Source organism: Callospermophilus lateralis, chromosome 3 (assembly GCF_048772815.1).
Source record: "Callospermophilus lateralis isolate mCalLat2 chromosome 3, mCalLat2.hap1, whole genome shotgun sequence".
Lineage (NCBI taxonomy): Eukaryota > Metazoa > Chordata > Mammalia > Rodentia > Sciuridae > Callospermophilus > Callospermophilus lateralis.
Genome location: NC_135307.1, coordinates 132,765,174 through 132,781,480, shown reverse-complemented (window position 1 = coordinate 132,781,480; position 16,307 = coordinate 132,765,174). Strand labels below are relative to the sequence as shown.

At 39.6% G+C, this 16,307-nt stretch overlaps 1 protein-coding gene across 2 annotated transcripts in view; it reads right to left on the bottom strand.

Annotated features, from left to right (window-relative positions):
* Crtc3 (CREB regulated transcription coactivator 3) overlaps positions 1-16,307 on the bottom strand; it is a 108,960-nt gene that overhangs the window by 34,106 nt on the left and 58,547 nt on the right. For both annotated transcript variants that reach the window (XM_076851298.1, XM_076851299.1), the window contains exons 3-6: positions 14,305-14,424; positions 4,073-4,134; positions 2,511-2,573; positions 489-589 (exon numbers count right to left, since the gene is read on the bottom strand). In XM_076851298.1, the coding sequence (XP_076707413.1) occupies positions 489-589; positions 2,511-2,573; positions 4,073-4,134; positions 14,305-14,424 (346 nt within the window). The remainder of the gene's footprint in view (positions 1-488; positions 590-2,510; positions 2,574-4,072; positions 4,135-14,304; positions 14,425-16,307) is intronic.

Below are 16,307 nucleotides of genomic sequence, written 5' to 3'. Positions count from 1 at the left end.
GCGCGCTACCACTTGAGCAACATCCCCAGCCCTGAGTCTGCCTCATCTTGAGCTTCAGTCGTAAAAGGTCCAGGGATCCAGGAAAGAAAGCCATTTCCTCCAACCTGGTCTTATCTCAGAGGAGGACTCTAAGAGAACCTAACAGAAAATTGAATTGACAGGATATGAATTGGAAATAAAGAGACCAGTTAGTAAGTTATTACGAAAGTCTATGAAAAAGATAATCAGTGCCTAGAAGAAGGCAATGCCATGAAGGAGGAGGAAGACCAAGGGCCAAGACATGCCGACAAGGGACCATTTTTCACAGAAGAAGCAAGGAAAAGATACATCCTAACTTCATCATGAACACACCCACTTCCCCTGCCATGAGCTTCTCTGAAGACCACCAAACTAGGGAAGTATGTGCTCCTCATAAGCTTTTCACTCTCAGTTCCTACAGACAGAATGAGAAAGCACAGATACTGTTAGCAGGGCCCTGCGTGTCTTACCCATGTATGGGGCAGGCCAGGCTGACTGGCCCCCTCCTCCATAGGGGTCCTGGGGCTTGGTGCTCAGAGCACTCGTGTGAAGAGCAGAATCAGAATTGGTCCTAAGGAAGGGAGGAGAGAGTCTGGCTGAAATGCAGTATTCTTTGCTGAAGATTACCAACAGGAAAGAAAGGCAAGAACAACAGACTTATAATCATCCAAAAAAATGAAGGGTCAGGACCTACCTGTAATGCCTTACATCAATAGCAGTCTGAGGATCACCACTCCAAAAGATTTTAATTTATACTCACATAGCCTTATACTTTGAAGCTCAGCATGGTAAACTATTTCAACAAGGCAGTTCTCACATTCATGGCTTCCCTCTAAGACCTTCCTTTTCTTCTTTGCCACTCAGAAGATGGCTATGATGCATACAATATGCAGCTCCACTAAGTTTTCCCTATCTGAAAGTGCCCATTCCGAAGTGAAAGACCCCCCCCAGAAAAGGTTCTTTTAGGGTAAATGCAAGGTCAAGACTGTTTTCAAAATAACACTACAGAGTTCCTGGCCTTTCTGGTGCATACAGTGTAGTTTTCCCAACAGCTGTGTGATATGCGAAGCCATCACAGATTGAAAGCACCAGCAGAGAAGCCCGCTGCTTCAAGAGCTTTGTAAAAGGTATAATGATGTAACTATCCTCAGGAAATTTTTTTTTTTGTTTTGGAAAATATGATTGTGTTTCTTTAAAAGAGATATATTTATATTATTTTTGAATGCATTAACAGATATTTTTTAAATCTCTCAATTTAAATTTTAATATCAATACATATTCACATAAACAAATATTCTTTGAGGGCTTCCATATTTTTTAAGGGCATAAAGAAGTCCTAAGACAAGAAATATGGGAAATGCTGATCAATAGCAAATTTCTGAAATTCTCCTTTAGTTTATATAGAGCCTCTGTTTCAAGAGACAATTATTTATCTCACCCAAGGGTCAAACTGTCTGCCACAAAAAGTACATGTGAGACATGTCAAGTTAGTCTAAAATGGTTTTCTGTGGTCCAATCCAGGTGACAGCCTCATGTAACCATAAAGCCATGTGGCTTCAGACAAGGGACTAGACCAACAAGAGAAGAACCCATGTGATATAACAGGATGAGCGTGGGCTCTGGGAGCAGAGACCCAGGTTCAGCTTCCATCTCCTTTACAGATTCAAAGAAACTCAAGAGTATATCAATCAAATGCAGACAGTTGTGAAAATGTGAATATAAACTGGATATTAGATGATGTTAAAGAATTATTGTTAATTTTGTTAAGTGTAATAACAGAATTTTTCTTTTCTTTTTAAGATTTCTCATTGGCCTTGTAAGAGATATTTGCAGATATTTTATCTAGCCAGTTGTGGGTTGGGGTATGAAATGGAAGGTAGAGAAGAAACGAGACTGGTGGAATGCCAATAGAGACTGAATTGAGGGATGGGCACAAGGGGCCCCTTACAATATTCTCTTTTGTGTATGTTTAAAGTTTTGCAATATTAGAAGGGATTTTGCCTTTTTAAAATTCCAATCCTTCATATATTAGCTGAGGGAACTTGGACAAGTCATTTGGCCTCTTAAAGCAGAAATTTAATACTCATTCTTGCCATGTATGAAAAAAATGACCAGATAGAACATTTACTTATGGAGAAGAATCCAAAGTGATCATGACAATTGTTGATGTTACACTTACGCTTAAGCATACACTTATGCTTCTCATGTGTCTTTTTATCCTTTTTAATCCTCATAACCATCCCATAAGTTATAATTATCTACAGTTTTCAGATAAGCCAATTGAGGCAAACCGAAGTTAATCTACTCCAGACCCCATGTTCTTACACTGTGCCCTGCACACTCAATAAATGGTGAACTTTTTTTTGTTCTAACACTTCATCACAATAGGCATAAACACACTTGGCAGCCAGAAAATATATAAAGAATACCAGAACAATCAAATTGTGGGGTCTTCTTTAAAATCTACTTCTAGTATGAAACAACCCACGTACCTGTTAAGTGCAGATGTTAGCCTGAACCCAGGATGCTTTTCTTCTTTCCAAGGAGGTTGCTGCCTTTAAAAACCAGAACAACATAAGCATACGAGGAAAAGAAGTTTAATCCACAGGAGCAAAAGAGAGCCTTGGATATGGGTTTGAGAAAAGGTCTCTACACACCTAGACCCATAACCTGAGTCACTTAAAAATGCCCCAGGCCTCATTCACTTTCTCATTATTGTGAAAACAAGGCTAGATTAAATGATTTCTCAGTACCTAGGAGCTCTAATATCCAGTATAACCACCCCAAACCTACAAGAATAGGATTAGCTAACTGAATATATGAAATATTAACAAAAGGGCAAATAAACATCTCTGAAAACTTTTTGAAACTGGCCAACTCCATGACTGAGTCCTCTTTAGGTGACATGAGGTCTTACTCTAGATGTGTAAAAATATTAATCCTTATCACATAACTTGATTATGTGTAGGGGGTGCATAAGCAATCCTGGATACAAATATTTTGCATTCCCATTTGCATGGACATGAAGAGGACTATAATTGTTATAGTCATCAAGAGAATGAAACTACTACTCTGACTAATCCTACTGCTCTGGAAAGCATAAGACACTTTAATTGTTTATTTATTTATTTATTCTAATTTGTTATACATTAAGATACTTTTTATTGGATACATGTAAGAAAAGTACCAGTTTGGAGATATGCTTTTTCTGATTTAAAATAATATGCTGTATTTGTCCAAAAAACTTAAATCCTAAGATTCTTAAAAAGATTCTTAAAGGTAATTAAAAACCAGCTCGAGATTGGGGCCAGCTGTTCCTGTCTTTATTTCCTTTTCCAGATCGGGACTATATATCAGTAGTAAGTGCTTGGTCAAGATTTGCCCAGAGAAAAGACCTCAACCCAGAAAGCAAATTTTTAAAAATATATATGTACATTCCAAATGCCTCCTAAATGAGCCTTGGAGACCTGAGAATGATATCACGGGGCTGGGGATGTGGCTCAGTAGTAGTGTGTTGCCTAGCATGTGTAAGGCCCTAGGTTTGATCCTCAGTACACATAAACACGCACAAAATCTGAAAATGAAACCATACAAACAGATGCAGAAGTCCTTTTCAGTTAATTTTTTTGTACACAAGTACTCAAAGAGATCCTAAGTCAAATCACTGTGCAAATTACCATTTTAGGAGTTTTCTATTCCTTTTAGTTGCTTATGAAGACACCCTAAGAAAAGGCATTTATTTTTACATGTCTCAAATAGAAGAATACCCAGTCTGAGTATTCTGTTGGCAAATATATCCCAAATGTGTTTTTATTTGATTTTTAAGTAGGAAGATCTAGATTTACTTAATTTTTCACTTTATACTTTCATACAAGCCCATGATTATACATCAAAAGACTTAAATTTTATAAGAGAAAACCAGACTCTCTTTTATACTAATATTTCTAAAACCAGACTCTCTTTTATACTATATTTCTAAAACAACATTCAAGGTGAATGAAATAAAGTAAAATCATTTTAAAAATAACATCTGTATATCTTTAAAATATCTTACCTTGGCCAACTCTCATCCAGGGGCTGTGAAGAGTAATTGGCTCCAAAAGTACTACCATCAAAGTAGAATTTTTAATAAAGGAAAAGTAATGGAAAATTGAAGCAAAATTAAGAAGCTGAAATTGTGAAGAGCTAAAAACTGTGTCTTTTGCTCTTATTTTCATCTCTACACCTGACAGTTCTTTCTTTATGCCTTCTCTTATCAACTTCCTCTAGGGCAGTCTATTCTTTTTATCTTCTAACCAGTGTTTTCTTTGCATGATTCATTTGAGGCATTTCTTATTTTTCTGCATGCCCAGCATCTTCTGTTTTCAAGAACAACCTCCATACCCACCCTAAACCCAGTTAGGCTGCCATTCTGTGCAGGCCTCCCCATTCCACGGATGGACCCAGTCAAGGCACTTCATCTCCCTGGAAACAACGATTGGTTCAAGGATGGGCTTATGACACAAAACCCAAGGGTGCTTAAGCACCACTAAGCCACATCCCCAGCCCTTTTATATATTTTATTTAGAGACAGGGTCTCACTGAGAGTTGCTTAGGGCCTGGTTAAATTTCTGAGGCTGGCTTTGAACTCATAATCCTTCTGCCTCAGCCTCCTAAACTGCTGGGATTACAAACATAGGCCACCCAAATAGCTGGAAGAATGCTTCTGAAGGGGGAGAAAGGAGTGCCACAAATAAAGGTGGCAAACCCCCAGGCTATTTGAATCTGACAGCTCAGCTCCCTTTGGAGAAAGCCTGCCAGTGCATGAAGTCAACACAGGGGGTAGCACCACAGAACTACAGAACCCTGGATCTAGCTCTTGAGTTTCTAGTGGAAAGCCAATAAATCTCCTTCTTCCAAGTTAAGGTGAGTTCATGATACTTATAACCAAAGACAGGTGCATTAGACTTATGGAGATACTTTAATAAATTCTGTTTTGCTCCTTGGGTCTAGCATGCCTTAGAACATGTTCCAGATAGAGTAAAGAAATGGGATGCTGCACTGTACACACCAAGTATACTAGAGCTATCTGCATTTAGTTAATTATACCCAAGGGATTGTCTTAGGGCATTTTAAATCATATTGTTCTCTTGCATTGAAAACCTTTGATGATTCTCTTCTACCTGAAAGGCAAAATCAAATTTGGCTACACAGTACTTGTTTGCTCTTACCTCCAGCTGTCTGGGTTCCACAAATACATCCTGTCCTTCCTGCCTCTTTGCCTTTGCTAATCCATTTCCCTTTCCTCTGCTCCCATGTGGAACACAGCCTCCTCAAAGGCCTGGCTCTCCTCCTTGTCACCCTCACCAAAATCAAGTCAATTCTTTTTGTCTCTTTTATCACTGATTGGATAAAATGCACCAATAATGCTTTTGATACCAAAACAAATCCCCAGCCCTTTTTTAATTTTTATTTTGAGACAGGGTTTCACTAAGTTGCTTAGGGCCTTGCTAAATTGCTGAGGCTGGCTTTAAACTTGCAATCCTCTAGTGTTGGCCTCCCAGACCGCTAGGATTACAGGGGTGTGCCACTATGCCTGGCTCCAAACTCTTCTTCTTCTTCTTTTTAAATATATATTTTTAGTAGTTGATGGACCTTTATTTTTATTCATTTATTTATATGTGGTGCTGAGAATTGAACCCAGTGCCTGACACATGCCAGGCAAATGTCTACCACTGAGCCACAACCTCAGCCCTCCAAATACTCATTTCTTTTTTTTTTTAATATTTGTTTTTAGTTTTAGATGGACACAATATCTTTTATTTTTTTCATATTTATTCTTAAGCTTTAGGTGGATACAATCTTTATTTTACATTTATGTGGTGCTGAGGATCGAACCCAGTGCCTTATGCATGCTAGGTGAGTACTTTACCACTGGGCCACAACCCCAGCCCTATTTTTATTTTATTTTTTATGTGGTGCTGAGGATTGAACCCAGTGCCTCATGCATGCTAGGCAAGCACTCTACCACTAAGCCACAACCCCAGCCCCCAAACCCTTATTTCTTAAGGTAGAAATAATAAAGAAGACACAAGTGCATTAAGACATCAGCAATGTGAAAATGGACACAATAAGCTCATACTATGTGCCAGGCCTATGCTGAATTTGTCCTTCAACTTAATTGTAACCATCCTGGGAGGGAGATGATTTTATCTCCTTTTTACAGTTAAACAAACTGAGGCTTAGTCCTAAAAATGCTGAGCAATCCAAGGCAGCAAGCATGGCAGATGAGGGGTCAAATGTACAGCTCACTGGCTCCAAAGTTCAAGAGCTCTTCACAAAGTCACACAGTAAAGATTGAACTAGTTGGGGGCTGGGGATGTGGCTCAAGTGGTAGCGCGATCACCTGGCATGCGTGCAGCCCGGGTTCCATCCTCAGCACCACATACAAACAAAGATGTTGTGTATGCTGAAAACTGAAAAATAAATATTGAAATTCTCTCTCTCTCTCTCTTTCTCTTTAAAAAAAAAAAAAGATTGAACTAGCACCAAGTTCCCAGAAAATAAATTATATATACCTGGAAGGTTCTGGGAAGAAGGACAGGTGCTAGAAAATAAATTATCACTGGCTTGGACTCAGGGGGGAATGGGAGTCTTAATGGAGAAGGTACCTGTTGCGTATGCCTAGGCTGGGCATCTCAAGGGAATACAGAATCTGGAATTAGAAAGATATGGGTAATAATGAGTTCTTAATGATTTAGCATAAAACATTCCCTTTGCCAAGAGAAGCATTAAATTGCAGTTTCCTCTTCTAGGTATTCATTTTCTTTGTCATGTCTCATCATCTTCTTTCTTAATCTGACCCTGAGCTAATACAATAAAACAGATATTTTCAAGAAGGGTAGTTCTTCAACTTTTGCTATTAGGCTTAATGTATGTGAAGTAAAGGTTAGAGCACATCACAGGAGGAAACAGAAGAGGAAACAGTGATAAAGAAATCCAGGGCTAGGATTGTGGCTCAGTGGTAGAGTGCTTGCCTAGCATGCACAAGGCACCGGGTTCGATCCTCAGCACCACATAAATATAAAATAAAGATATGTGTCCACCTAAAGCTTAGGAATAAATATTTTTAAAAAATCCAAAGGCCCTGTGAGACAATGAGCACAGCTGGCAAGACCATTAAGGAATCCCACAATCTGTGGTTAGCTGCTTTTTCTTTTCTGTAGGATTTGATGAATCTGCCCAGAAAAACTTAATTCCATGAAGCAAATGTTTACCATTTTCCTCACTACACTACCATCCTTAAAACCATTAAGTCTGACTACACAGTATTGAGAATTCAAATTAGAACGTAGTGACATAATTATAATGATCCAATATTGGTTATTTCAATGTTGAGCTATTAGAGAGCATTTCAACCTTCCTGATGTCTATTAACAACATGAAAATGTAGTAAATTCCTGACATTTTTCACATGATTAAGATGAGGTATCAAAAGTTAAAAGATGTAGCTGGGCACAGTGGTGCATGCCTGTAATCCCAGTGGTTTGGGAGGCTGAGGCAGGAGGATCGAAAGTTCAAAGCCAGACTTGGCAAAAGCAAGGCACTACACAATTCAGTGAGATCCTTCTCTCAATAAAATACGAAACAGGGCTGGGGATGTGGCTCAGTGGCCTAGTGCTCCTGAGTTCATTCATCCCTAGTACCCACGCCCCCTGCCAAAAAAAAAAAAAAAAAAAAGTTTAAATGTGTGACCTCTGAGCTCTATTATTTCTTACTGTCTCATTTATTTTGGTAGGTATTTTTAAAGCCCAAGTGTGGGTACCAAGAGAATCACTAAAATTACAAGCTTACATTTAAACTCAACAAAAATAAAACTTAAAAAATATGGGGACTAATGAGTTCTTAATGATTTACCATTATTTGTAAACTTAAATTTGTTTTTAATTCAACAAGCAGCTTTGGAGGGCTTGCTAGTTGCTGGCATACAACCATAAGAGAAGCACAAGATACAGAGTGATATTTTGTTCTTTCTGGGGATAGAACACAGGGCCTTGTACATGGTAGGCAAGCACTCTACCATTGAGCCATCCTTGAGCCTCCCTGCTAGCCTCCAGGATATGATTTTTTGTTTGTTTGTTTTGTTTTTTGGTACCAGAGATTGAACCCAGGGGTACTTAACCACTGAGCCATAGTCCCAGCCTTTTTTTTTTTTTTTTAATTTTTTTAAAATTTTTTTTATTTTTAAGACAGGGTTTCACTAAGTTGCTCACGCTAAGTTGATGAGGCTGGTCTTGAATTTGTGATCCTCCTGCCCAGCCTCTTGAGTCACTGGGATTACAGGAATGTGCCACCATGCTTGGCTAGGGTTTTTAAGAAGTCACACTGGCTCCTTCTTTAGCACCTCCTTCAGCAGTTTAGTTAGCTAGTTAAGTCTTAAAAAGTAAGCAAGGAAGAGGTGGGTGCAATGGATAGAAATAGAAATTGAGTCTAAAAAAATGTCCCCATACCTACCATAAACATTTTATCTTCCCCTCCTTGGCTCTTCTTCCTCTACCTTCCAACAGATGTTCCCTGAGGTCCTGCAGCTTTATTCTACAATGACTGGCATTACTTTCCAGGGACAGGATGGGAAGAAAGGACTCAGAATCACAGGGTACCAAGTAGTGTGGGAGCAGGGGGAAGCTAAAGCCTCTGACCAGTGCCCCCTTGGGTGGAGAAACCTACCTTCACTGCATCCTTACCTTGGGAACTCTCAAATCCATGCCTCTAGCTCCCAGAAGTTCTTGTGAACCACAAGTCCCTATTTCCAACTGCCTACTTGGTTTCTATTCCAAAATCACACTGGAGGCTGTAATCCCAGCAACTCAAGAACCTGAGGCAGGAGGATCACAAGTTCGAGGTCAGCCTCAACAATTTAGTGAGGCCCTAAGCAATTTAGCGAGACCCTGTTTCAAAATTAAAAATAAAAAGGGCTGGGGAGGGCTGGGGTTTGTGGCTTAGTGGTAGAGTTCTTGTCTAGCACACATAAGGCCCTGGGTTCGGTCCTCAGCACCACATAAAAATGAAGTAAAGATATTGTGTTCACCTACACCTAAATATATATATATATATTAAAAAAAGGGCTGGGTTCAATCCTTAGTACAAAAAAAAAGTACATCAGACACCTCACATGCCACCTAAAATTTAACCAATTGCTACTCACCCTCTCCCACCCGCCATCTGCCCTTCTTCTTATGCTCCATCTTATTCAATGAGGAGCCATCCATTCAGTTGCTTAAGCTGGGATCTCAGAACACCAGTCTCTCCTCCCTCTCCAAGTCTCTGTGGTCGGTCAGTTGAAGAAAATCCTTCTAAAGTTCAATCCATGGACAAGGAGACCCAACTCCTCACAACAAGAGGGTGTTAAAGGAAACAGCTCTCATTCCCTCTTCCCCAGAAGGGGAATAGCTCTTCTTTTTGTTGATAAGAGAGGCTCTGTTGGCCATTTACCAATAGTGGGCGGAGTCACTGAGCCACAGAATCTCAAAACAAGTTCCACCCTGTCTTTTTTTTGTGTGTGTGTGCTGCCTGACTAGTCAGGCTGACAAGGCCTGGGTTCTTCTCTTGGCTTCCGGTCTCCAATTGGTAATTGCACCTGGGGCAGACTTAGAACAGCCTTCTGGAGGTCAGCCATTATCTCTTCTACCCTCTTAAACTCTGTTCTCCTAGGGACACACTTTGTGGCTGAGGCCTGTGACCTTCCATGCAACTGGCAAGGTCAGTGGACTTGGAATCTGCTTAAGAGAACCCACCAACCAAGACAAATTCCAGAGTCACATTTAATATATAAAACTGGTCACAATTTTTTCCTTTCTAATTTCTCAGCCATGTCTTTTACTGTTACCCCACATCCTCTTGTCCCTTAACTTCTAACTATGTCCCTCTTGAATACAACTTAAAGTCAATTTTTTTAAAAAAATAATTTTTTAGTTGTCTATGTGTCTTTCTTTTATTTATTTATCTGAGTCCTGAGAATCAAACCCAGTGCTTGCACATGCTAGGCAAGCACTTTATCACTGAGCTCCAACTCCAGCCCTTTAAAGTCAATTTTAAAGGAGGTATATAAGCAGAATCTTTTTGAGTCTTTGCGTCTTCCTGTTTCCCTCCTCATGGGTGGCAATAGGCTTCATGTGGAATTTTAAGTCAAGAACATTTTTTCCTTAAAACTCTAAAGACTAATAATGTTTCCTTATCCCTTGACATTATGTGAGTGTTAGGCGTATGGAATACAGCATGCTCATTGACTTCAGGGAACGGGAGTAAGGAGGGCTATTAACAGCCTGGCAGCTGTAGACAGGGAGAAGAGTTTGTAGTCTGAGCTTCCCTGCCCAGGCCCCCAGCCAGGAACAAACCTTGGTGGCACCTCTCTGCCTGTGGGGGGCCCAGCCAGGGCCCAGCTGTGGTGGTGCCCTGGCCTTTGCTTGTGGCAGCCACCATGTCAACAGCACAGCCCACTACTCTAGCCCTTTCTGCAGTATGGCCGCCCACTGTAAGAGGAATCTCTATGCCTGGGATCTGCTTGTTGTAGCTGCCCACTCTGGGAAGAAGCTGGATTATTTTTTGAACAATGTTCGTTTCATTTGTGATTATTATATCTCTAGATTGAACTCTTAGCTAAGACAGTCTGCTCATTCTATAACACCCAAACCAAGAAAACAAATGTGATAACAGAATTCTGAATACATTTTTTCCTATTTCTATCAACAAATATTCAAAGCAGTTTTCATATTTTCAAATGATACAACTTCATTAAAAAGGTAGCAGCTCAGTAGTAGAGCGCTTGCCTTGAATGTGTGAGGCCCTGGGTTCAATCCTCAGCACCACATAAAAATAAATAAATAAAAATAAAAATTTTTTTTAAAAAAGGTAACAGAGGGGCTGGGATTGTGGCTCAGCGGTAGAGCGCTCATCTAGCATATGCTGGGCCCTGGGTTTGATCCTTAGCACCACATAAAATAAATGAATGGAATAAAGGTATTGTGTCCAACTACAACTAAAAAAATAAATATTAAAAAAAGTAACAGACGTATGTGAAAGGCAGCCATTTTAAGCAAATTATTTCATAAGCAACAGAAAACAGGCCATGTAAGTAAAGGACTTAGGCTTCTCTCTTCCAAGTTCTCCTGAATAAATTAACACCTTTGATGTAAAATCATAATCCTGCTTTTATATTTTACTTGAAGTTCATGGTCCCTTGATTCTTTAAGAGACTCACTGCTTCATCAGTGAGTAGCTGGACTAAAGAACTAAGCTAAAGAACTTTCTTTGTATCAGCAAATGTCCAGTCCCAGGACCCCAATTAGGGACTACAGAGAGAGACCTGATGATCAGTGAGTCAGACTCAGATTGTCTGCTGAACAAATTTACCTGTATATTAATTTAGTTTTGGCCTCTCCTTCCCTTAGGAGTCTATGAGTTTTGCTGATGCTTTCACAAATATGTCATTTAGTCCTCAGAGTTCATTGAGTTGTTTTTGCTGATGCTTTCACAAACTGACTTGTATACAGAGTCAGGTTATCCCCTAGACTATATTACCTGGGAAGAGACAGGATTCCTTGAATATTCAGCACAGCCTCCCCTTCGGCAACTTTGTACATTTCCGTTCCCTCTACCTGAACAGTCCCTGCCCAACTGCTTACTCTCATATATCACATTTCATTATCTGAAATCACTTTCCTTAATTTCATTTTTTTTTTTTTTTTTTGCCTCTTTGCTATCTGTCATCTCCCAAAGAACCAGAAACTCAAGAGGGTGGGTAAAGTTTATCACTGCATTCCCAGTGCTTAGGACAATGCCTGGAACAGGGAAGGTGCTATATTTATCTGTTGAATAAATGGACACATCAACCCCTTCTTATTCACACTCCAAGCCTCTGATTTCCCTCCTTCTCTGGTCCTCCAGGACATGTGAACTGCCCCGCCTATGTTTCCATAGGCTCCGGAGCTGTCTCAGTTCCAGCAACACACTGTGCTTTGGCCACCTGCTGGTTTCACTGCCACTCCCGCTAGACTATAAGCAGTTTGAGGACAGGGACCACAGTACTTCCACTGTTATGACTAAAGTGTCAAAAATGGTGCCTATCTACTAGCAGACACTTCACAAATAATTTTGAAGTGCATGAACATTCTTCTCTTTCTCTTTTCTTCAATTCCCTCATCTATTCCTTTGGTTAATAAAGCTATATACAAAATGTATGTGTATAGACTATACATTCTTTAGAAAGTACCTGAGATGGCCATACACATACATATTTACATACATACAACATATGAAAGAACATTGACAACAGAAAGAGGGGCCAGATGTGGTGGTGCACACCTGTAATCCCAGAGGCTCAGAGACTAAGGCAGGAGGATCCCAAGTTCAAAGCCAGCCTTAGCAAAACTGAGGCGCTAAGCAACTGTCTCTAAAGAAAATACAAAATAGGGCTGGGGATGGGATGTGGCTCAATGATCAAGTGCCGCTGAGGTCAATCCCTGGCACCAAAAACAGAGAGAGAGAGAGAAAGAGAGAGAGAGAGAGAGAGAGAGAGAGAGAGAAAGAGAGAGAGAGAGAGAGAAAATATTAAGAAATTTAAGAAAAAATATACACTGTGGTTTTTTTATATTTTTAGGTTATAGATGTACACAATATCTTTATTTATTTATTTATTTTTATGTGGTGCTGAGGATCGAAACCAGTGACTCACGTGTGCCAGGCAAGTGCTCTGCCACTGAGCTACAGCCCCAGCCTTACACTGTGTTGTTAAATCAGGCAAAGAAACAATATTTTGCCTGAGAATTCCAAGCAATTTGGACCAGCTCTGATAAACTACTCCACCCCCACATGCGCAATCAGCTGAATTGCCTCAGTCCCCTTTTACCTTTTGCATTTTGTGTCAAAGTTAGCACACTTTCCAGAAAGGAATCAAGATCATGTGTCACCTTCATGTTCCCTGGTAATGGCCATATAATGTACAAAACTAGAAGGGACCAAATGTGTTGTTCTGGGGATGGGAGAGAAGGGAGAAATCAACATTCCCTGGAGTCATTATCCTCTATTCCAGACATTAAAAACCAGAAAAGCTTTGAGGCCAGGAAGTTGGGGATTTCTATGTACACCCACCACAACTCTTCACACCAGAGTCTCTCTTGTACCAATGTAGTCCTCATCACCAGTGAACTTGGGTGGAGGGCAGGAGTACAGCTGGGCGTCAGCTGGGCTTCAGCTGGACCTAGATTGATCCCAGGCTCCTCCAACCACAGCAGTGGAATCCTAGACCAGTTACTACAACACTCAGTTTTCTCATGGGAAAATGGGGGTTAAAAAAATAAACGACTCAATGAACTCTGAGGACTAAATGACATATAACTTGCCCAGCACAGTGCCTGGCATGGGTAGGTGCTCAGTAAGCATGAGTGCCCTCCCCCACTTCCTGGTTTCTAGGCTTGTGAAGCCAGCCCTACCATCACTGCCAGGAATTCAGCTCTCTGCGAGATTCACCACGCCTTTCTTCTCTTTTCTCCACCCCTGTGCCTGTGTTCTGAGAAGAGTGAAGGGATACAGAGGCCCTCCTGGCACACCTTTGTGTCCTCTCCCACAAAATCCATCTCATTTCAGTATCCCCAAAACCCTCAGAACCATGCTGGTCAGGCAGCAGTACCTCCATCCTGTTCTTGTACCCACCAATAAGTACTAGTTAAATAAAACTATAAGGTGAATTTGCTTCTCCTTGTCTTTATTGCTACTTAGCAACACAGAGTTTGGTGTCAAGTATACATCATTATATACTATTTTTCCTAAATACCAAGTTTATATTTTTGTTGTCATTTATTGAATTTGAACATCTACAAATAGAAAATTGTATGAGATTTCTTCTTTCAGTTCCAAAATCAGGTCACCAGGTCAACAGAAATACAAATGAATCACAAATCTATCTATCCATTTTTGCTGGGTGGACCAAATCTCTCTAACTCAAATCAAAGTCAGGCTTAACTCTCATGTTGACAATTTGTGAAGAAAATGCTGAGAAGTTTCGGGATTAAGCTGAATAAATCACATGTTGTTTATATTCAGTTATCTCATGAAACTGAACGTTATCAATGCTTTCATAAATTAAACACTTGTAGAGATGTTTCTAGTTTTGAATCATTTACTTTTATTGCCTCCATGCATCAGATAAAATGAAGATTCTGAGGTTGCAGGAGAACTATAGGGAAGATAAATTCTGAAAATCTTTCAAACATTTCAAAACTTACACTCCCTTCAGACAGTGACAAAGGATATTTGTCGTCCTGGCTTGTCCCCAGACCTTCGGTGAAGGGGGTGGAAGCGGTTTCTTGCTGGCCTCTCCACCAACCCATGGTGGCGGGTTCCGCGAATGTTATCAACTTGATGAAATGATGGCTGTAGAGATATGGAAAGAAGAATTGGCCTCTGACTTTGGAATTGCCACTCACCCTCAAGAGCAAAAACTAGTAACAACAGATGAAAAGACTGAGATTATAACGTTCCTATTGTACACTGGCATTCGTTCAGTCAAGGTAAATAAAATAATGTAGTGAGTGGCACTATTTCTACCCAATTACAGAATGGTTTAAAATAATTTTATCAAGTTAAGATGAAAGCAGAAAGAATGATACATAAAATTGTCACAATTAGGAGGTGGAGAATTGGGGATTCATATATCCTGTATTATGAATTCATATACCAAATCCCCAAAACACTGATGTATGAGACATGTAAAAGAAATATATTTAAGATAAAAATACACTGATAAGTGATGGAATATCAACTTGTTCTGCACAGTCTTTTAAATTTTTGATTGGATTCACAATGTTTAAAAATTTGGATTTGAGGCTTCTAGGGAAAACTCAGAACATTGTGGCCATATTGATCCACAGTCCCACTAACAGTAGTGGTTCCCTGTAGGTGGGACACCCACACTCCTGCTTTTAATACTCATACCAGGATCACCTCCCTGACTCATTAGGTCAGACATCTAAGTTTGCAACCTTGAGTTAAAGAGGAAAAAAGGAATACTGCCTAAATATAAGTGGAAAACATGCAACTCTGTATCCCAAAGGATACAAATGAAACTATAAAACATTTGAGGCAAATACATGGTGAATAAACCCCAAATCCTTTGTTAAACAATGCTTGAGGTACATTGCTTGACATTTTTGAGGCTGCATCATAAAGGGCAACCTTTTTGGTTATCCAAGACCAAATTCCAGGCTGCACCATTAAATATTACAGAACAGGGCAATGTGTATACAACATTACATAATAGATGTGTTGTTAACTATGTGAAACCCACCCCTATATTAAAACCCCACCCCTAGTTTTATTAAGGTATAATAGTGAATAAAAATTATATAACTGGGCACAGTGGCACACGACTATAATCTTAGTTACTGGAAGGCTGGGGCAGGAGGATAACAAGTTAGAGACCAACGCTGGCAACTGAATGAGATCCTATCTCAAAATAAAAAATAAAAAGGGCTGGGGATGTAGTTCAGTGGTAAAGCACCCCTGGGTTTAATCTTCAATATGAGGTAAGAGGACTGTATATATTTACAGCATATAATGTGATGTTTTGATACATGTATACACTGTCAGATGAATAAATCAAACAAATTAACAGTCCATTGGGTCACATACTTATCATTTAAAACATATTTTATTTTAGGTAAATTGAATCCTATATAAATTAGCTAGCTTACCAAGAAAGGAATTCTATGAGAGAATGTTTTTATAAGGGAGCTTCCTTAGTTAAGAAGTAATTGCTAATGTTTCTTTGTTAAACATATGGATTTTCTCATATTGGGAATTACTCCTATTTCACTTAAAAGGGCTGATAAAGTCTAGGCTAATTTAGTTTAACAGTTCCAACCTATTTCCATAAAGCAAATCTATGAACTTGTAAAATAAAGAGATTGTAGTGAGGAACAATTTCAGGGCTAGAAGAAAAACATTTATTACAACAGATAAGCTGGATTTGATCTCATGTAACAGGGCATACTATTCTAAGAAATAACAAATTGAAATACCTATAAAATAATAGGACAAACCAACATCAGGTGCTTTGAGGAATGATGCCACGAGAAGTTCCCAGCATCACTCATGAACCATCAGACAAGCCCCCACTGAGAACTATTCTGCAGAACAAACATCCTGTCTTCTTCTCAAATTGCAGTCATGAAAGACCACAACCAAAACAACCCTAAGGAACTATTCTGGATTAAAGGAGATGAGGATATAAGGCATGTTATAAATGACAATACTGA